This window comes from Triturus cristatus, chromosome 7, assembly GCF_964204655.1.
Source record: "Triturus cristatus chromosome 7, aTriCri1.1, whole genome shotgun sequence".
NCBI classification, from domain to species: domain Eukaryota; kingdom Metazoa; phylum Chordata; class Amphibia; order Caudata; family Salamandridae; genus Triturus; species Triturus cristatus.
In genome coordinates, this window is record NC_140590.1 from 177,293,304 (window position 1) to 177,315,253 (window position 21,950).

The window sequence follows — 21,950 nt, forward strand, 5'->3', positions numbered from 1 at the left end:
GCCCCCGTAACCCGGCACCGATCACACCTGTCGGAGTCTCGCAATTTAAACCTGCAGAGCTTGGTCGGGGTATAATACAGCCTATGCAAAAATTTGTAATGTATCATGCGAAGCCTGCTGCTGGACAACACCCTCACAGTCTGCAAGCAACAATACTCCCATTGATCATCTGTCAGGATCTGCCCTAGCTCCTCACTCCACTTCGTGCGGGACAACGTAGTCGGTAGTTCTTTCTGTGTGTGCACCGTGCGGTATATCAAAGAAACTAGCCTCGTATTCTTTGTGCTCTTAAGCAGCAATTGCAGAGGGGCCAGCGCAGTGGGCTCCATTGGGAAATCCGGTGTCAATGCTCGGATACCTTGCCGAAGGCGAATATAAAGGAAAACGTCCAGCGGGGTCTGCTGAACCCCCAAGAATACCTGTTCAACAGTGCGAAAGCGGCCATCCTGATATAAATCCCCCCAATTGTATATGTTTGCACGCTCCTTGAAGTTATGAAACAATGCCTCCTGGAAGAGAGGCATATCCGGGTGGTAGGTAAGGGGCATCAATGGAGAATATAAAAAGGGGACCTGTAACATGCGCCCTATTCGCTGCCACGCACCAGCAGTACAAGTGAGGGTAGTCAGTGCCCTGTCCCGAGGACGGATCGGGTCATACAGCACTCCCTCTAGTGGAGTGGGGTGTGCCAACCAGTGCTCCGCTGCTACCTGCGGCATATACCGCGGCTGTTTTACCCAGAACCATGCATAATAAGCTTGAGCACTGAAGTAGTATAATTCAAAATCTGGTATGCCAAACCCCCCTTGTGAAAAGGGCCTAGTGAGAACCTGCCATTGTAACCGTGGCTGTCTACCTCCCCACACCAGGCGCGTTAGTCCCGCCTTGAGTGTCTGGAAAAAATAAGCGCCCGGGTAATAGGAAATGTTTAAGAACAAGTACAGCAGTTGCGGCAGTATCACCATCTTAATAAGAGAGGCGCGCCACGCCATTGAGAGCGGAAGAGCTATCCAGCGGGACACATACTCCGTTATACGGGTCAATGAAGTGCCATAATTTGCACGCACTAGGTCCTCTCTGTTCCTGGTAATCTGAATACCTAGATATCGCATCTCCGTATCACACCACTCCAATGGATAATCGAGCGGGAAGTGAGTCGTAGCATCCGTCAGGGGGAAGACGCAAAATTTTCCCCAGTTAATTTGGACCCCCGACAATCTCCCAAAGACTATAAATTCCCGGAGGAGGGGATTTAGATTCTGCTGCGGGTCTTGTACATATAACGTGATGTCATCCGCATATACGGATACCAGGATTTGCCTCTGATTACACCGCAAAGCCTTGTCATTGTGATGTTGCCTCAGTTTTGCTGCTAGTGGCTCTGTGGCAAGAGCAAACAGCAGGGGTGAAAGCGGACACCCCTGACTGGTGCCCCTAGTAATTGAAAATGCGCAAGATGTGTGCCAATTAGCCAAAACCTTTGCAACCGGCTTATAATATAAGAGACGAAACCAGGAGAGGAAGCAGCATGACCCCATAGATATAATCCCATTCAATGGAATCAAAAGCTTTCGTGGCGTCTAAAAATATCACTGCCATAGGCAAGTCCAGGAATACGTTATTGAGGACGGCAAAAAGTGTCCTCAGATTGTGCGACGTTGCCCTCCCAGGCACGAAGCCCGATTGATCCGGAAGGATCAAGTTCTCCATCAAGAGGCTCAATCGCGCTGCTATGAGTTTAGCCAGAATTTTGACGTCGCAGTTAAGGAGGGAAAGGGGTCTGTAGGAGTCACACTATGCGGGCGCCTTCCCCAGCTTCAAGAGCTAGACAATAATCGCCTCCCTCATGGATGCAGGGAGTCAGCCAACCTCCAACGACTCCTCATATATCTCCCGCAAGATAGGCGCCATTAGATCTATATATGTCTTATAGAACTCTATAGGAATGCCGTCGGTACCGGCAGCCTTCCCACTTTGCATGCTCATAATGGCTTCCCGGACTTCGTCCAGTTCAAACGGGGCGCACAAGAATTCCCGCTGTCTGTCACTCAACCAGCCTAGGGCAACATCATCTAGGTACCCTGCCAGGTCCAGGTCCTCACTCCGCTTGGTAGCATAGAGGTTTTTGTAATGCTGCGTAAATTCATGAAGGATATTAGGGGTATCACGCAGGACCTCTCCACTCTCTTTCTCAAGCTCCAGCACGTAATTGGCCTGCCGGGGTCTTTGAACTACTTGCGCAAGCGTCCTGCCTGGGCGCTCCCCCTCTCCATAGCGCCGAGCCACCCATGCCTTATTTCGAAACCTCGTTTCCCTTTGCGCCGCGTCCATATACTCAGAAAGAGTCTCCCTAAACTTGCTACGAACCATGCTGTTCGGCTCCGCCGCCAGTTGTCCCTCCAATGCCCTATGCTCTGACTCCAGCCTACGCAGCGTATTGAATGTATCTCTAAGGACTCCTGACCCCTTTGCTATACATATTCTTCGGAGTGTGGCCTTAAACGCCTCCCAGATGGTCTCCACTGAGCCTTTATTCCGAGCGAAAAATTCTTGTATTTCCTCACTCAGCTCCGCCTTAAAGACAGGGTCTTGCAATATTTGGGCATGAAGCCTCCACGCCCTGCGCGGCATATTGAATTCTGAGGAGGACAACGTGAGTTTCACCGGGGCATGATCTGAATACGTCCTGGCCAAGTGCTGCATTTGGACTATCGCCGGCCCTAATCCTCGGGTGATCAGCCAATAGTCCAATCGTGCCCATTACCCCGCCAGCGCCGTGAAACGCGTACCCTCCCTCCCGTGCGGGTGAGCATGCCTCCAAGCATCGATCAACTGATAAGCTGTGATAGTATCATGGAGGAATGCATGCACTTTTGAATAATGGTGCTGGGCTGGATGGGATCTATCTACACTGGGATCATGAGTTACAATAAAATCCCCCCCCCCCCAAATGATGTGGTTGGAGCCTATTTCCAGTATCCTAGTCCATAGTGAAACGTAAAACTCTGGTGCGTCCACATTTGGCCCATAACAGCAAGCAAGGGTGACCGAAGTAGTTCCCAGGCGCACCCATGCCAAGCAGTATCTACCATCTGGATCACTCTCCGCCCCAGCCATCTGGAATGGCGTCTGTTTTTTTATAATGATCGCTGTACCCCTCGCATATGACGAATACGAAGAGAGAACTCTATGCTCTGCCCATTTGCTTGCAAAGCTAAGTGATTTCTGCGGGGCGAAATGCGTTTCCTGCAGCATAGCTATTTGCACTCCATGCCTGTCTAAATATGCCAAAATTTGCCTTTTCTTTCTCGGATCCCCCATGCCTCTAACATTCCACGTAAGTATGTTTATTTGTCTAGACCCAATCTCAGCCATCTTCCGAATCAGATGCCATCCGTCTGTACCAGGTAATATGGGAGAGGCGTGTGCCCAGCTCGCCATTCCCTGCCCATCCTGGACCGCACGTCAGGCACCCCACCTCCCCTACCCCTGGCCTTGTTCTTACGCCTGCTAGATTTGAGTCTCGATGCACAGATGTCAAACAACAAAATACCCCTTCCCCACTCCCCCCCTCCCCTCCACTGAAGCACCCCCAGCTTGCCAGTATAGTACTCCCTCCCACCCTCCCACCTTCCCATTTCAAACAGAAGTAACCCGTCAATCCCTGTAGCAGCTGCACAGGGAGCATCCTCGGGGGAACACCCGTAAGGGGTAATTTCTAGGTGGCAGCACCAGAACCCCGCACCTCCGCCGCGCCCCCTAATGCTAGAGGGTCGCGTCACCAAGGGCAGGGTGTGCTCGATGCTACGAAATGGTGTCCCAAAATGGTCCATCATGAAATCAGTGTAACTGCGCCTTCCTTCAAGCCCGCTTTCCAGTTAGTGGTCAGGGCACTATGCGTAATGAGGAATACCAGGCGAGAGTCAGTTCAGCTTAACTCATCTTCCTCCTCCGCAACAGGTGACCTCCGAGGCGAAGTCTCGTAGCCCCCCAATCCACCCCGGCGCTTCACCTGTTTGAGGAACTCCTCCACCTGCTGTGGCTTGGTGAAGAAATGTTGCTTGCCTTGATGAGTGACTCTAAGCCTAGCGGGGTACAGCAGCGCATAATCAATTTGTGCTTTTCTCAGTTTACTTTTAACTTCTAGAAATTTACGCCTCTCCTCCTGAACTATGGGCGTAAAATCTGGGTAGATAGAGAATCCAGTTCCATCATAGAACAATTTTTGTTTATTTCGCGCCACTCTCAGGGCCACATCGCGGTCCCTGTAATTCAAAGGTGTGGCTATGATGGGCCGCGGCGGACTGCCCGGAGGGGGGCGCGGTCCTAATGTGCGGTGGGCCCTCGCCACTATAAACTGGCTGGAAAATGATTCAGCCCCAATGGCGGACAGCAGCAGTTTTTCGACAAATTCCTCCATTTTCCCTATGTTGGTCGATTCCGGAATACTCATTATGCGAATATTATTGAGCCGGCTGCGGGCTTCTAAGTCCTCATTTTTTGCTGCTATGAGCTTTAAGAGCTTATCCATGTGGGCCAGCTGCGTGGTGTGTCTCGAGGTCTTGTCCTCCACATCCGACACACGCTTCTCCGCCTCCTTAAGGTGCTCGTCATGCCCCTCCAGCTTGTGAGCAATCGCATCCATCCGCGTGGACATCCTGTCCACTTTATCCACAACGGTGGCGGAGCCCTGTCTGACCTCCTGGAGTATACTTTGTATGTCGGTAGCCTGTGCAGCCGCCCCCCCCCCCCTGTTCCTCCTCTCTCCTGTCGGCCTCCCGGTCCACCTGCGCGGGCCGTGGACCGCGCTTCGCGGCTTCAAAGGTGAGCTTCTGCTGCCTGTTGTCCGTTTTGCCCATGGCGCCCCTTGTATCTGCCCAGGCAGTGCGCCTCCACCTCGTTTATGCACCTGATCCCCTCCCCTTGGGCTCCGAGCATAGGCTCCGCACCCAAGAGCACCGCTGTCTGTTGCAATAACTCCAAGGGGGCTCCTCACCGACCGCACCCACTCCTAGAGTCGCTCTTTTGGGCCTCAGGTGTAATCACAGTCTCTTCACTTGCAGCGCTGACCTCTGGCAGCTCCTACCAGGCGTTCAGCAAGGCCCAGCCTTCACTTGACCCTTATTGGGAATATCAGCCGTCTGCCCACACAGTCCAAAGCCAATGCGTATTTTACTCCTCCATCTCCAGTGCGCCCCTCTCCATACTCATCTTTCAGTGAGGCCACTGCAACTAAGCCTCTCCGGCGCCAGCTTCACTTCAGGCGGCACAACAGCAGCAGCGCCCCCCCCCAATATTAACATGCCAGTTAATGCGCGTGGGAAAGCACCCTCCAGCGCCCTCGTGGGATGGGTCACTCACGCCCCTCCAGCCGGCCAGCACTCTTCGTATTGCCGCGTGTGGGTCATGGGCGCGAGCCTTCACCCCGTCCCGCCGTCGCGGGCTTGCTGGTCCCACTACTCGGCCTCCGCAGATTCCCGCCGGCTTCAATCAAGGCAGGGGGGGCAGCTGCAGGCGCCACCGCAACTCTCCGCTCCTCGAATGCCCCGCAGAGGCCCACCGATCTCCGTGGGCCCCGCGGACACCGCACCGCCGCCGCACTCACCGCTGCACCTGCCGCCAAGTTAATCCGGTGCCCTCCCGCCGTTGTCCGCAGCACCTTTCTCTGCCACTGTGCAGCCACTGGGGCCTCCGCCGTTCAGCCCCCGGTCAGCACTTCCTTCCACCCGAAGATCGGCCGCTCTGCTCCGTTCTCTTCACTCGTCCCCTCTCCGGCGGCCGGGGCTCCTCGTGGTCAGCCCGGAGCTCGCATAGGGGACGACGCCGTCTCAGCGCTCCGCCACTCTGCTCCCTCACCCCCGGGTGCCGCTTCATTCTATCGCTGCCGGAGCAGTCAGCCGCCAATTCCGCTGAAACTCTCACCGGATCAGGAGTCGGGCAACGCGCGCCTGAGAAATTATTTTCCAGGCGTCTATTGGACCATTTGGCAGGATAAATCAAGGATTAAAGCAGCGAGATGCCGGAGCCTCACTACAGTGCGGCCATACTGCTAGCGTGCCACCTAGCGCCCCTTCTTTTGCCACATTTCTGATATGCAGTTTAGGCAAAATTTATAGCACACTGTTTTGATTGATAGTCAATGATGTTGCTTGATTACTTAAATGTTTTCCTGTAGATTTCCCCTGACGAAGGGTGACTGTACACCCAAAATGCGTTGGGATTGACAAATATCCACGTTTGAATGCATTACTTAATATATGAAGCAATAAGAACGCTTTGCTGAAGTTTTCATCTTCGAATAAAATGATTTGAAGACATACAGTTGAACACAGTCACGATCATCATTTTTGTTGTATATTGCAAAATTTCTGTGTATTGGACAACTTTGTTTTTTCATCTTCACTTCATGTCAAGATTTTTTTGATTAACATTGAGTTAATACACTCATTTGGAGTTCATCAGGTAGTGCGCACTCTGTCTAAGACTTATGTCCTAGTATTGCTTTTTCAACTTTCTAAAAGTGCCATTTTCAAAACTGTAATGAAAAAGCCAACTTTACCATGAAGGAGGATGTATTATTATAATTTTATAGGTACGAAACATGAGCTATCCACCTCCTCTCAATTAGGGATTACAGCTTACTAAATGTATTAAGGAATCCTCAATGTTATTCTATGGAAAGGGTAGGCCTCATAGTAGCGAAAAACGAAAACTTGAAAGTACATGTTCAACCTTTTAATTATACAACACTGCCAAATGGGCTACCTAGGGCCTGCCCTCTGGGTGACTTATATTTAATAAAAGGGGAGTTTAAGGCTTGGCAAGAGGGTTTAAATGACAAACCAATCTGGCAGTAAGACACTGCATTCAGGCTGCAATGGCAGGCTGGGACATGTTTTTAGAGGGCTACTTAAGTGAGTGGCACAATATGTGCTGTAGGCCTAATGGTGCTGTGCCTGGCTGATGAGGAGTGTTACCCCGAAACTGGTCCCAGGATGCTTGTTTATCGTCCAGGGAGGACCCATCTTGGCAGCTTGGGCTGGACTGTTCCCATGAGGTGCAGATTCAGGACTGGGTTGCATATGGCTGGGTCAAAAGTGGGGTGGTATAGTGAGCAAACAAACAATGGATTTAAGCCTCATCTCTTGACTGGGGGTGAATGTTTGATTCATTCAGCATTCCGTCCATCATTTGTTGGAGCAGCACTGCAGACCTAATGGTAGCATTTCAATTACAGGCCCTGGGTATATGGTAAACCACTCTACAATGGACTTATAATTAAATGAAATATGCCAATTAGGTATATGCCATGTTTAGGGAAGTGAGCACATTAGCACTCGTTAGCGCTGCTAAAGTGCACAGAGTTCTAAGACCACCAAAAATAAATTCAGCAAAAAGAAAATAGGAGGAGGAAGGCAAATGGTTTGGGGGTGACCCTGCAGAGAGGACCAGTTCCAACTTATGGGCATGCCCTTTACACTAAAGGAACACAGAGAATGGCGTTGACCTGGCAATTCTGGCTGGATTGTTCCTATTAGAGCAGGACCAAGGCTGATTTGCATAAATCTGGGGCCTTATATACAGAAAATAGGAATTACGACTTTCTAATGTGCAAAATAAAGATTACTTAAAATAGCCATTCCTAATGCATTTGCAAATAGACCTACCTCATGAATATTAATGAGATAGGTGCAATCTGTGACCCACTAGGAATAGTTGTTATCAAAGGGATGGTGGCCTGCTGAGGTCAGCTGGCACCATACCTGTGATTTTTTTTTTTTTAATAAAGCAATTTTTTTTTAATGCATCCAGTTTTCCTTTAAAAAAACAGAACACGTTTAAAATAAGAAAATTAGACTTCAGTTCCATTTTTTAAGAGTAGGCAGTGGTCCATGTGACCATCACCTACTCTTAAAATAAATTTCCTTCAACATTCACAAAGGGGAAAGTGTTTCTTGGTGACCCCTTACCATTTGTGAATGCTTACCACCTCCTCTGAAGTGTTGTTAAAATATTAATGTTTTGCGACCATACTTCGTCCACAAAACATCCATATATATCCATACATATCACTGCAATTCTGTATTTGGAAGGGGCGCCCCTGACAATCCTCTTCCAAATACTGAATCGCAATACAAATAGCAATTTGATAACGTGTTACTAAATCACAATTTCTGATTAGTAGTAGTAGTAATTTTATTGCATGTAGTTAAATAAAACCATTGAAAATTGTGTTAAAAAAAGCATTGCTTTGGCAAAAACTGTTAAAAAAATTGGGAAAAGCCCTTTTTTCAAAATTCAACGTTATTCAACAATACTCTGTGTATAAAGTAGCTCTCTTTTTTTAGTCCATCTTTTTACATATATCTGAAAACGTGCTAAAATCCTGGGCAGTATTTTGCCGTCACTTGTATTCTTCTTGTTACTTGTCGTTGTGCTCCTGCGATGTACCTGTGAGCACTATGTGGTTGGTATTAGTATAAGTTGATTGGCTTTTTGCAGAAATCTGACTGCCCTACATGAGATCTGCAATGAGTGGCTGTTTAGTAGTAGCATTAAGGCTGGTCAGCACGATTTAACTTGGGAGGAGTGGAGTGCGTGAAGTAGGTACTGCCTTCTCAAGTGGTTCACCGGTGGGCAGATGTACACTAGGTGTATAAGGGATTTTTCCGTCTGTCCACAAAGTCTGCAGAACATAGTTGGCCATGCTTGTTTCCACGCGGAAACTTGGTCTTTTGATGTAAATGCTCCCAGTCTGACCAAAATTAGTTGATGTTGGATTGATGGAGTTATATGCTAGACAGGATACGGCTGGGGCAATTGTGTCTCATATGTCGATCGAACCATCCAGCCATGTTTTTTCTTTGCTAGAGCTGCTTTGTCCATTATCCAAGCCTTTTGTTTTGCGGCGTTATTGGCTATTTTTTTGAATGCAGCAAAGCTGTAGTCAGTGTTCCAGGCGTCGTGCGTGTCTAGTGTTGTTAGTGCGTGTTCGAGGGCGGTGTGCCGCACTTTTGTTCCTTTAGGTTGGTTCTTTATTTCAGTCCAACAGTGCCGCAATCCTCTTCTGCTGCTTTTAATTTCCAGTATTATCTCTGCTTGTCTGACAGGATGTTGATTTAGTAGCCCGAATTCTAAGCAAACTTGGGCTTGTGACGGGAACTGCGGCATCCTGAAAATTCGTTTGAATAAACCTGACTGTTGGAGGTCCAGGAAGTTGGCATATTGACCTTTGAATAATTCTGAGCCATAAGTAAGGGTCGGTAAAAACTTGGCTGTGATAACTTTTAATAAATAGAAGTTTGAAGGACATTGCAGTTTCTGTTTTAACATATTTAGTGCGAAACGGAGTTTGTTTGCTTGTGCTTTTCTGAGGTTTAGATATTCTTTGAGGGTGAACCTTTTGTTGACCACTACTCCCAGATGGTTAGTAGATATATATAAGCATTTTTGCTGTTAGAAAATGGCCCGATTCTGTGAATCAAACTGTTTCCAGTCACAAAAATGATTTCTACATATGCCCATGAATCTCTATCTAGAGTATAATTAATGGAGGATTATGACAATCTTCAATAATTTCATAACCTGTAATTGAAGGCCTTTATTTTTAGGGACAAAGTCTTCCAGATTTGATCTGGAGGATTTATCCTCAGAAAACTTGGGGTATTATTGCACATGCTATTATTACAGGAGCTATAACGTTTGGGGCTGAAACTTTTGTTGCTCCCTAAACAATACTCAAAGGTTACTTTACTCATAAAGAGGCCTAAGAGTCAACAATGATATTTTCTTTCCCAGTTCTCTCAGCTCTAAAAGAAAACAGTGGATGTAAACCACCTTACCACGACTGCATGGCAGTTCACACCAGGGGGTCCCACTAATTGGTGTTGAACTTTAATGTAAGAGCCCACAATATAGTGCACATAGGATTTCTGTATCTTTTAGTCAATTCAATTCAATTCAGTTTCATTCAGCAAAGACTATATTGTCAAACCTTTGGAAATCATTGCAGTCCCATGTTATATATATGAATCATAGGCCACAGGTATTCTGCTGCTGCCTTTACTGTCATCTATGGTTCTTCTCTAAAGAAATCTGGATCTTCCGTTCATCTTTTCATGTTGTAGTGATTTAACATATATTTTCTGCCTCTTCCAGAACTTCCCTGTGGTGTGAACAGTCACTATGAGGAATGTGGGAACGCCTGTCCTGCTAGCTGCTCTGACAGAACTGCCCCTGCCACCTGCACTCGACCCTGCGTGGAGACCTGCCAGTGTAATAATGGCTATGTCCTTAGTGTCGACAAATGTGTCCCTGTGGGAAGCTGTGGCTGCACTTCAAATGGCCTCAACTACAAAACCAATGAGGAATTCTGGTCTGGTAACACCTGCCAAGTGCGCTGCAAGTGCGACTCAACTCTTGGCACATTGGTCTGCAAGAATACCACATGCAAAGACACCGAAAAATGCATGGTGGTCAAAGGAGTTCCAAACTGTTTTCCAGCCAGCTACTCCACCTGTACCTGGACTGGAGATCCCCACTACAGCACTTTTGATGGACATAGATTCGATTTCATGGGCACCTGCGTCTATCAACTGGTTGGCCTCGTCTCCAAGGATCCCTCTCTCACTGCCTTCACAGTCACAGTTCAGAATGACAACGGAGGAAGGAAGACATTTTCATACACCAAAGTGGTGACACTGGAGGCCTATGGCACAACCATAACCCTCAGCAAAGAATTCCCTCGCCAGATCCTGGTAGGTATATAACCGTATCAGTCAATGGATACCTAATGAACTGTTAACACTAATACTATTTTTGGTATTAGTCAACACTTTACTGGTGAAACAGTGCAAAAATGTACACATCGCAAAGTCAGGCATGTGCAAAATATATTATTTTAGAGTTAGACCGCTCAAGCATTAGTTTAAAAAACAAAATACCTTCATAATGTGAGTATCAAATATTACCAAAGACTCCTAACTGGTTATCCCCTTGTCAGGAGGAACACTTGTTTTCCTTTCCAATCACATTCTCCTATCTTTGGAGATCCCATCAATTTATGTGGAACCTCTGTGGATATTATGGGCTTGATTTAGATCTTGGCAGACGGGTTACACAGTTACAACAGTGACGGATATCCCATCCGCGGAAACTTAAATCCCATTATAACCTATGGGATTTATATTTCGGCAGACTGGATATCCATCACCGTTGTGACAGAGTAACACGTCCACCAAGACATTAATCAGGCTGATATGTCTTTTGAAAGCCAATGATTGAACAAAGGACTTTAGGCATGTGACATTTCCAACGACACAGAAGCTCCAACCTTCAACTCAACCCTCTCTCCATACAGAAGGACAACTCAGGAGGTGTGGTTTAATCATTAAATATCAGCAAAATGCTAAGTGCGGCTCTGCTATTGTGAAGGAGAGCAGGGTGGATATGGAAATACTTTGGTAACAGAAGGATAAGAAGCACTAATGTGTGACAGGAAGCAGTGTGAAGCATTGGACAGAGCACAGTAAACATAGGAGTGGTAGAGGTTGGATATTTTATTTTAAAATGTCACGAAAATGGACTTGGGTCACTGTACCCAAATATGGCATTCACCTTTCGTATCTTACAACTCAATGTGAGACAATGTCATCGAAGTATATATGTACCATTCTACTCTGTGCTGAATATCGAAATACCTTCATGCAGTCTGAAGATAGAGAACATGGGATTAATGTCTATCAAGAGAAAAGTTTTGGCATGCTCTGACACCACACTTGAAACCACAAATCACACAAAAGATGGATAAAGGCTATCTTTTTAACAGATTTCCAGGTATTACCGTTTTAAATTTTGCATTCACATATAAAACCTCCCACCTGTGCTGCCCTAATTTATGGCACAAAAATAGATACGTAAGAATCACCCCCAGCTGATGCAAAAGCACTGATTATTTGAACATTAAGATGTTATATCTACCCTGATCAAATGGCAGATCAGACTGTGTAATATTTGATTGAATGCCGAATCATCATTGTAGTGACCATTCAGTATCTTTGGGTGGGACATCAGCCTGCATGGATTTGCTTTTCACACTATCACCTAAGTGGCTCAGGCGTCATCTCTCTATCCACCGAATGCTACTCTGAAACCACTGCATTCCTTGTATTGCAAACTGGATTTATTTGTTGGGTGTGTGGCATGGTGTATTGTGGCGTGACCACCAGTGAGCAAGCGGATGAGGAAATTGACCTTGTCTCCTCTTTTCTTCCTTTAGGTGGATGGCCTTCTTACAGCATTACCATTATACTTCCAAACTAACAAAATCATGGCCCACATCAGCGGAGGAAGTGGAATCATCAAGACAGACTTTGAAGTTACAGTTACATTCGACTGGAACAGCCATGTCATGGTCACTCTGCCCAGCACATACACCAATGCAGTCGGTGGGCTTTGTGGAAACGCCAACAAAGTTAGCAGTGATGATCTGACCATGAAGAGCGGGGTCACAGCAACCAGTGTTACTCAGTTTGCTGACAGTTGGAAGATTAGAGACGTACCTGGGTGCACACCTGAGTGTACTGGGAGCTGCCCACTGTGCACTGATGCTGAGAAAGAAAAATACAAGAGTGACCAATACTGCGGGGTAGTCAACAAGGTGAACGGGCCCTTCAGTAAATGCTACAATACTATTGACCCAACACCCTTCTTCAACAATTGTCTCTTTGATGCTTGTCGGTACAAAGGGCACTTCTCAGCATCTTGCAATGCCATCACTGCCTATGTTACTGCATGCCAAGTCCTTGGCATTCAGATACAAGAATGGAGAATGCCCTCATCCTGCAGTAAGTCTTACATGAATTTTTCAGGTTCCGATTAACAGTGTTTCCTCCTTCAAATGTTTGTTTTAGAATTAATGAGTGACCATATCTCTCGTACACTTTATTATTTTGCAAACATAATGTTGCATAATTCCTATTTATAGGTTATTCAATTTCAAATATTTTTTCTCCTTGGGTGGTTATGCTCGTTTGCACTATTTCTGACCTCAGAAAACTGGTGTGACAATAAGATGTCTGCAGGATTTGTAAAAATGATGTTTGCAACAGGCAGGAGACATTTTTTAATGAATGACTTTTACATGCAAAATATACCCTCAGATTATCAGCAAAATGTATTTTGCGTAATTATGGGGAAATCCATGCACCTACCCTACTGTCCCCCCGCTTAGTTGCCCTGTTAACAGTCAAGTTAATGATACTTAAAGCTTCAGCTATCATCTTTAGCTGAATGCCAGATTGAATCCCATACTGTTGGAGGACGGTCACAGTGACGGCTGACACGCTGTGCCTCATTAAATCTTTCGCTGACATTTGGAAAATGTAATCAAGGCTCCAACCTCCTGCAAAACCAACCCCTTGATTCAGATCTGCGCGCCCCGACCTCAGGCCATCTTTCAAAGTCTCCTGGAGACCTGACTGTTTAGGAGTGCATTTGTTATAAATTCGTACTTGTCACCTATAATAAAATTGGCTAAATAGCAGAAAGGGGTGTTGGACCAGAAAGGTTAGGTCCATGAAATAATTTCACAATAGATACAATAAATAAATGTACAGAGTGAAAAGAAATGCAAATTATACAGAGTCACTGGTTAAAATAATCTGCCACGGATCCGGTCTGAACTACATTGTGCGTACAAGCTCATAAACTTTGCACTTTCTGCGCACCTAAAAGTAAACCAAATGATCTAATTGACACTGCATCAGTTCCTTCCGAAAAGCTGAAAACTAAACCAAGGGGACAAAAGAAACATTCAATCACATTCCCGGGACAATGTGGTGTACCCACCACAACAGTCGTTTAGGAACACTTTAAAAACTCCCATATCTTGAAATGGGGAAAGATTCACGAAATGAGCAATTCACTGGGGTTTTTGGATAAAGCATTTGCAACTATGCTAGGACATGAAGAAAGTAGATTAAGAATTTTTAAATGCTTTCAAAAATGTAATACATAAACAATGTTTCGAGGGGTATCGTTTGGAAGGGGAATAGTTAAAGAGCAAAATAAATTGCTTTGGAGGGGCATCGGGAAACACACAGACATGGAGCGAGACATTTTTTATACAAATGCTCTCCACATATATTTAAGTAAATTATATGGTCAACAGAAAAACAAATGATTCCATAAACAAAATGCACTGTGCTACATTAAATGTCATGTAACCTATGATAACATGCACAAGTGCTCCTGAATGGTGAACGGTGACAGTGACACGAGAGGGGGTATGTACAGAGGAAAAAGAGGCGCAAACAGGGTCATATACACAGTGAAATAGACTGTGATGCTTATACAGTTAATACACATGTGTACAAATTGAGATCTTCTGGGCAATCACTGTGAAGGCGCAGTGAATTACGCTGTGGGGGGCGATGGCGTTTCAGCCTGTAAGCAATGTTAGGCCATCATCAGGACCACTTTACAAAATTCCAATACAGTGTGGGTGCGTATCACGGAGTGAATCCGGACGGACGGAGTATCGCGGTGGTAGGTGGCAAACCGCTCTATCAGGGGTGAATTCAATGAATCAGTGCGGGCTTCTGAGGGGAAGAGATCCAAGAAGCGGTCAGCTGGAAGCCATCAAGGACTGCATGATCATGGGAGAGCTGCGTTTTCCTCGGGCAGAGTAACACACAGCAGTGATTTGCGCTGTGTTGCGTTACTCTAGATTTATCAAATCACACAGGGCTTGTGGCCTTACGTGGCACTTGATAAATCTAACTTAATAGCTATTGCCCTTGTGGACCACTGTGATGCGCAAGGGTGACGCAACTCTTTAATAAATATGCACCTCAGAATTTACCCACCTCTAAATGGTACAGTAGAACACTAGGTTTGGTAGGCCAGGAGCAACGACAAATTATGGTGGTGATATTTCACAACCAAATGATAATCAAATTTCATTAAAATATGCTTATATTGCATGATTATTTCATGATTATCTTTTCAGTGTGTTTATAGTATTACTGTTTCTCCCTGTACTTGAATCATGTCATTATTTTTTCTCATTGTACTGATCACATCTAATTACCTTTTCTCAATGTATTTACAAAACACTATTACTTTTCATTAGGGTAGTTACTATATAATAATTATGCTTACTAAACACTAACTATTTCTGGTAAGGGACTTACGTTATAATTTTCTTCAAATTATTTTCAAAATTATATTACTTCGCCTTAATGTCCTTGCATGATAATACATTTCTTGCATTGCACTTTAAATGTATTACTTTTACAGAAAGTGCCAACAACATATTTTTTATTGCCAGAAAAAAACATTGTAGTAATTTCTATAAATTTACGTTAAACATAGTATTACTTGTTCTCCCTTCAAAGTACTTATGTGGTACTATTTGTTTCTCAATGTATTTACATGCTTTTATTTCTTCATAGTGTACTTACAAAATGTTATTTTTTTCTCAATGTGCTTACATGTCATTACTGTGTAACAGCATATCATTACTTTTTGACTACATACAAGATATCAATTTTCTCTGCCGACTTACTTTTTCTCAATGTACTTACAAAATGGTGTTCTTTTTTCTACAAGGTCCATCTTGCTCCATGAATATGCACTATGAGGTATGTGGAAATGGATGCCCTGCCACCTGCTCGGGTCTGTCTCCACCAACAGGCTGTAATGCACTGTGCACAGAAGGATGCTTTTGTAACAATGGCTTCATCTTGAGTGGAGACAAATGTGTCCCTGTTGCACAATGTGGGTGTGTGTACAATGAAAGGTACTACAAGAGGGGGCAAGAGTTCTATCAAGGTAAAGTGTGCATAGAACGCTGTACGTGTGGTAACAACAGAGCTGTAGAGTGCAAGAAAGTTTCCTGCGGTGCCAATGAAAGGTGCAAGGGGGTGAATGGCATCCAGGGATGTCAGCCAACCGGATTTGGGAAATGTGTTACATCCGGAGATCCTCACTACATTACATTTGATGGCCTGTCCTTTGAATTCCAAGGCACCTGCACATACACGCTGACCAAAGTAATTGAAGATGGCTCAAGACTGCGGAAATTCTCAGTCGTGGCAGAGAATGAAAGCTTTGGTAGTGGCAATGTGGCAGTTACCAGGATGGTGACTGTGTCTGTGGATGGGTATACTATCATCATCGAAAGAGGAATGAAGTGGAAAGTCAAGGTGAGTCCAAAATTGCATTTACTTATGTCTGTAAGGTACCTTTAATTAAGGAAGCGGTGAGGCATACCTTGAGTAGACCACTACTGTACAAAGCAATAACTACAAGTAGTGGAGATCAAAGATGGGAAATTTCAACAACAAGGCAAGTGGCTTGACCTGGTATTCATTGTTGTGATCATGAGCACAATGCTTCAGTACACCATCTATGAAAATGTAACAGCAAAAATTAGACATGGGCGTGCATAAATACAGGTAAAAAGAACATGTTACTTTCCTGTAACAATGTTGTCATATTCTTTGTATTTCAAGAAAGATTATCTTTGCTTTGAAAATTAATTTCTCCTAAAACCTTAGCCTCTGTTTTACCTCCATTTCACCATATTGCCTATTGGCGTGGGTGATGTAAACCCCATCCAGGGATTTATCTGTTCAGTCTTAAAGTGAATCACTAGCAAAGTTATGAAACTGGAAGCTCATGAGGACAAGATGGCAATTACACAGCACTCCGGCAGGCAAAGAGGGAAAATTGGAAAGTCTGTTAATCAGATTACGTGTCTGCTAAATTTAGGGACTTAAATCTTTCACTAAGGCAGCGGTTAAAAGACTGTCTTTTAAACATTTTGGGTCAGGGTAGAGGTTCACCACCCAAATGGTTACGTCTGTATCGGGAGGAACCATTTTGGTGAAGAAACAGAATGTCTAAAAAATTGGATTTACATTGTCATTGTCTATCTACCAATCTATTCATCATGCAGAGCATTAGGAGCTAATATGTTAGGGACACCATTTTCAGATTTCACAAAGATGGAAGTGATTCAAGGGGGCAATTCCCAAGACCTTTGGACAGCTTGTGTCCAAATCCTCAGAGACCCCAGCCATGAGAAGTTAAACTGCCAAAGGTGCGATCGATCTACCATTGCGACCCCCTCAAAACAAAGATGAGTAGTTGGATGGTGTATAGTCCTGACCATTATTTCAAAGACTTTGCTAGTCATCACATAGATCCTACAACGCAGAGCCAAAAAGTTACTTGATGTGAAAAGGATTTGTATGCACAAACAATTAAGTGCAGTCTTTGCAACTATTTTCCCATGTCTGTTTTTTATTGACAGGTTGATGGAGAAATTAACAATTTACCACTGACCCTTAATGACGGCACAATATGGATCAACCAGGAGGGCATACATATTGTTCTTCAGACTGATTTTGGTCTAACCGTACTTTACGACACTGTCTATTATGTGATGATCAGCGTCCCGAGCACCTACAAGGGGAAACTGGGAGGCCTCTGTGGTAACTTTAATGGAAATAAAAAAGATGAGTTCAAGCTGCCTAATAAAAAGATAACCAAGAAGGTGAAGGACTTTGGCATTGCATGGAAAGTGAAGATTGCTGGAGCCAAGTGCAGAGATGACTGCGTGGGTCGGTGTCCAGTTTGTGCTGCAAAACAGTTAGCACTCTACAAGAAAACTGTTTCCTGTGGTATGATCACCAACACTGCTGGACCTTTCAAAAAATGCCACGCCAAAGTCAGTCCCACAGCCTACTACAACCACTGCACTTATGATTTGTGTTCTGTGGCTGCAAGTGGAAGTGGAGATATGCTTTGTAAGAGTCTTCAGGCCTATGCGGCGGCATGTCAAGCTGCCGGGGCCACTATTTCATCATGGAGAACTGCCTCATTCTGTCGTAAGTAAACCTAATGTAACAAAAAATTGTGAAATGAGCAATGTTATCCTACACTTTAGTAAATAGGATTATGTGCTGCATCTAAAAAGATACTGACGAACATAAAAAAAAACTAAAGGAAGAAATGGGGTGCATGTAGGAAGAACACATTTTCTCCTGTAGATACTAAGGGAATACAATCTTATATTTGTATTTGGGCAGTAAATTTCTGCAAATTGCACTTTTTCTCACTACTGTCTTTGTAAGATGTGCTTGCATTTTTTGACACAGAATCTCAAGGTGTTATAGGATAGCCCACCAGGAAATAAGTGACGCCTGAATATTTACCCTCCTAATGATTTTGCTAAGAGACCTATTTTGAAACAAATGGATTAAAATGAATAGAGAAGGTCCTGATTCACAAAAATGTATAAGGATGTGAAATCGCACACCACAGCCGAATCGCATCCAACCAGTTTAGGGAAAACATAGGTGCTCTCTTAGATCTTGGACATTTCCTGAGAGCGATCTCATGATTTATCTGTGCAAACAATGAATACAGGGGTCTGGGCATAGCACTCCACAAGCGAGTTCAGTTCCACATCAAATAAAAAATGTGCATTTTATTAGCTCTAGCCTTGACTTCTTGACTTGTACCTGTATCGTCTCCAGGAGGGACAATGCCAGGTGCCATTTGAGCACAGGAGCCAGTATTTCTGAAAACACAACATTCAGCGCAGATATTCTAAAGCAAAAGTGGTCAGCAAAGGAGATCTGCATGAGAGTGAGACACACCTTTCTGTATTTTAAAAATGTTTTGTGTTTATTTTTGCCCTTCAGCCTTCACCTGTGGTGCTAACAGTCATTACGAGCTCTGCACTTACACCTGTGACTTTTGTTGCGCTCGCCTTGCTGGACCATCCCAGTGTACTAAACAATGCTTTGAGGGCTGTCAGTGTGATGATCAGTACATCTTCAATGGGGACCGCTGTGTTTCCATGAATGAATGTGGCTGCATGTACAATGGAAGATACTTGAAGGTAAGTGCCATACCAGGTGGGTGAGGTCATCAGAGTTACTGTGTCACCTTGAATTCAGTTCACCCATTCTAGATCTCCATTGAACAACAGAGACGGTATCATTCACATATATGCTCGCTCAGTGCAAAGCTGACAACCTGTTTTTTTGCATTTATTCTGTCAAAAATACACACATTTAACTTAACTTTTTCTAAGTTACTGCATAATTTCAGACAGCACAGCTCAGAAATAGTAAGCAGAGACTGCTTCTTTCTGAGATTTTCTGGCTGAAAATCCTGATCTAAATTGGGGAAATTCCATGTTACATTTATGAATATTGGACCAGTGGTTCTTAAACTTTAGACTTCTGTGGACCACAGCCTAAACAACTCCTGTTTATACAATGTATAGACATACAGAAACAAATACACAAATTATTATATATTTTATTTAATTCACGTACCACAAATATACAAAATTGATGATTTTAATGATACGGTTGCAGCTTTAAAAAAAAGATTTTTCTAAAAGACGACATGATACACTAGATTTTAACATATCACTTTGCTTTTTACTCCCATTGCATGCTTGCTTTTTGTTGCAACATTCTAGTGCTTCAGTCAAGCAAACCAATTGTCCATTTAGATTTTGTTAGCTGAACTTGCGCTGCTCAAGCAAATTCCTTGTTTATTTATATATTTATGTATCTTCAATATTATTTAATTTTGTAAACAGTTGCTGACGCCCCTGAGAAGTTAAGAATGGCTATTTTTGATAATCAAACACATACAAACAGGTGACTAGACATGTGTGGAGCCTGCACACCATTTCAGGATACAGCGATCAGTTGTACTAAAGTATCAGATCACAAAGGTTTGTAAATGGGAAAATCAAGCTAGTGAAGCGCTGAGCCCTTGGTGACATGGGGTCAAAGAGTAACCCTATCAATCAATCAAAGTCATTTGCACAGCATGCGGCCACCTCAACAGAGGCGTCCCAGCGCTCAAAAGCAAGACTGAAGAATAGGATAGGCCATTTATATCAACACTTGATTGAAAAGCATGTTTTTTAAATCTTTCCGGTAACAGTGTTCGTATTCAACAATGGGAAGATGGATGGGCAGGGTCTTCCAGAGCTTGGCCATTAGAACCAAGAAAGACCTGCCACCTTGACGAACCTCGGCAAACCTTGGGATGCGCAAGAGTCGCAGGTGGTTAGATTTCAAGGGTCTCTCTTAATGCTACTGACTAAGCTTTTTTCTCAGGTATTGTGGACCTTTGCCCCTAATGGCTCTGTAAGCCAATGTAAGGGATTTGTAAGGGATTTTAACTCAACGCTGTTGGCAACTGGAAACCAATGAAGCTGCTTCAGATGAGGGGAGATGTGATGACGAAAGGGGACCCGTCGAATCAACCTGACAGCCACATTCTATATAATTTGCAGTATTTGAGTCAAGAAACTTGGAAGACCCAGATGTAAGCTGTTAGAATAATCCAAATGCGATGTCACTTTCGCATGGATTATGATCCTTTGGGTCTCTTCTGGAAGAAGATGCAATAGCCTCCTGACAGTTCTTAACTTCAGAAACCAGGACAATGGAATCTGCCGAATTTGGGTCGCAAAGAAGAGGTCAGAGTCAAACAAAATCCCTAAATTTCTAACTGAAGTAACAGGTGTCGGTGGAGGATTCATTTCAGAGGGCCACTAGAGGCTAGAAGGAGGGGAGCCATCTGGCTGAAGAAGAGCACCTCCGTTTGTCCGTGTTCATGTTTCAAAAAGTTGATGTCCATCCATTTAAAAATGTATTTTAAAAACTCTTTGAAATTGAGAAAAGCTGCGTCTGAATGTTCTCTAAATAAAAACATAAGTTGTGGGTCATCTGCATACGAAACAAGCTTCACTCTCCCAGTTTAAATAAGGGTGGAAAAATGGGCCAAATAAAGGTTGAAAAGCAGCGGACTGAGAGCAGAACCCTATGACACCCCACAAACCAGATGTTTGGGCAAAATGGAGAATGGATGGAAGAAGATCCGTTGAGATTTATCTTCTAAAAACGAATGTATCCATGACAGCACAGTGCCCTGAAAGCCAAAATGGCCTAAACTTTTCAAGAAGGTAGAATATGCTACCGTGTCGAATGCTGCCGATAGGTCTAGCATCACTACCATAGTGCCGGCCCCTCCATCACGAGCCTCTCTAACAGCCTCAGGCACTTCCAGTAGAACGGTCTCCGTGCTATAGCGTGCCCAGAAGCCAGATTGAGTGTCATGAAGCAAGTCATTAGCTGCTACAAAGGAAGACAGTTGTCGATAAACCAGCTTTTCCAAGATCTTTGCGGGTGCAAGTAACAATGAGATGGGTCAGAAATTGCTGAGCACCCCAGGGTTTGCATTCTAACTAAGCACCCTATCTGAACATAATGGTCAGAAATGCTGATTCTGAGACAGAGTGAGAAAGAGAGACAAGAGGGATTTGGCCAGGATCACACAACCTATCATGAAATAGACCTTTGTATTGTACTTTAACCCACATGCATCCAAGTACTTGTATATACTGTACAAACCAGTAGGATATAGGTACAGCTTTAGGTAACCCTTAAAAGGGACAGTATCATTATAATATCTAATAGAAGTTCATCAAAATCTTGCCATACAGTATGTGACAATGTTCTCACCTAGCAGCTGTCAAAAAAGTGTTCTGCTTGTCGTCTAATGTGTTCTGGACAATGCTATCTCTCTGCTTGAGATACGCCAGTGGACTGATTCTGACCAGCATTTAGGGCCAGCTCTGCAGCGGAATTTCTGCATCAGTAACAGTGTGGGAATGCCTTAGAGGGTTAAAAAGGGCAAACTCTGGTACTCCAAATATGGTGCTAGATGGTGCTAGATGCAAATAAAAGTGACTCAGTGCATTCCGCAAACCATTTGGCTGCGCTGCTCTGAGTCACTTTCAAAGCACAAGGATGCGACATATTTACAACAGTATGTCACATCTCTGTGCTCTCCCCTGCACTGGCGCACAAACTGCAGCCCGACTGCAAACCATGGTGCAAGGA

At 44.4% G+C, this 21,950-nt stretch overlaps 1 protein-coding gene across 1 annotated transcript in view; it reads left to right on the forward strand.

The window, feature by feature from the left end:
- LOC146809161 (IgGFc-binding protein-like) overlaps positions 1-21,950 on the forward strand; it is a 181,530-nt gene that overhangs the window by 137,945 nt on the left and 21,635 nt on the right. The window contains exons 13-17 of the mRNA XM_085614837.1: positions 10,159-10,757; positions 12,278-12,845; positions 15,613-16,208; positions 17,321-17,897; positions 18,717-18,916. Coding sequence (XP_085470963.1) covers positions 10,159-10,757; positions 12,278-12,845; positions 15,613-16,208; positions 17,321-17,897; positions 18,717-18,916 — 2,540 coding nt within the window. The remainder of the gene's footprint in view (positions 1-10,158; positions 10,758-12,277; positions 12,846-15,612; positions 16,209-17,320; positions 17,898-18,716; positions 18,917-21,950) is intronic.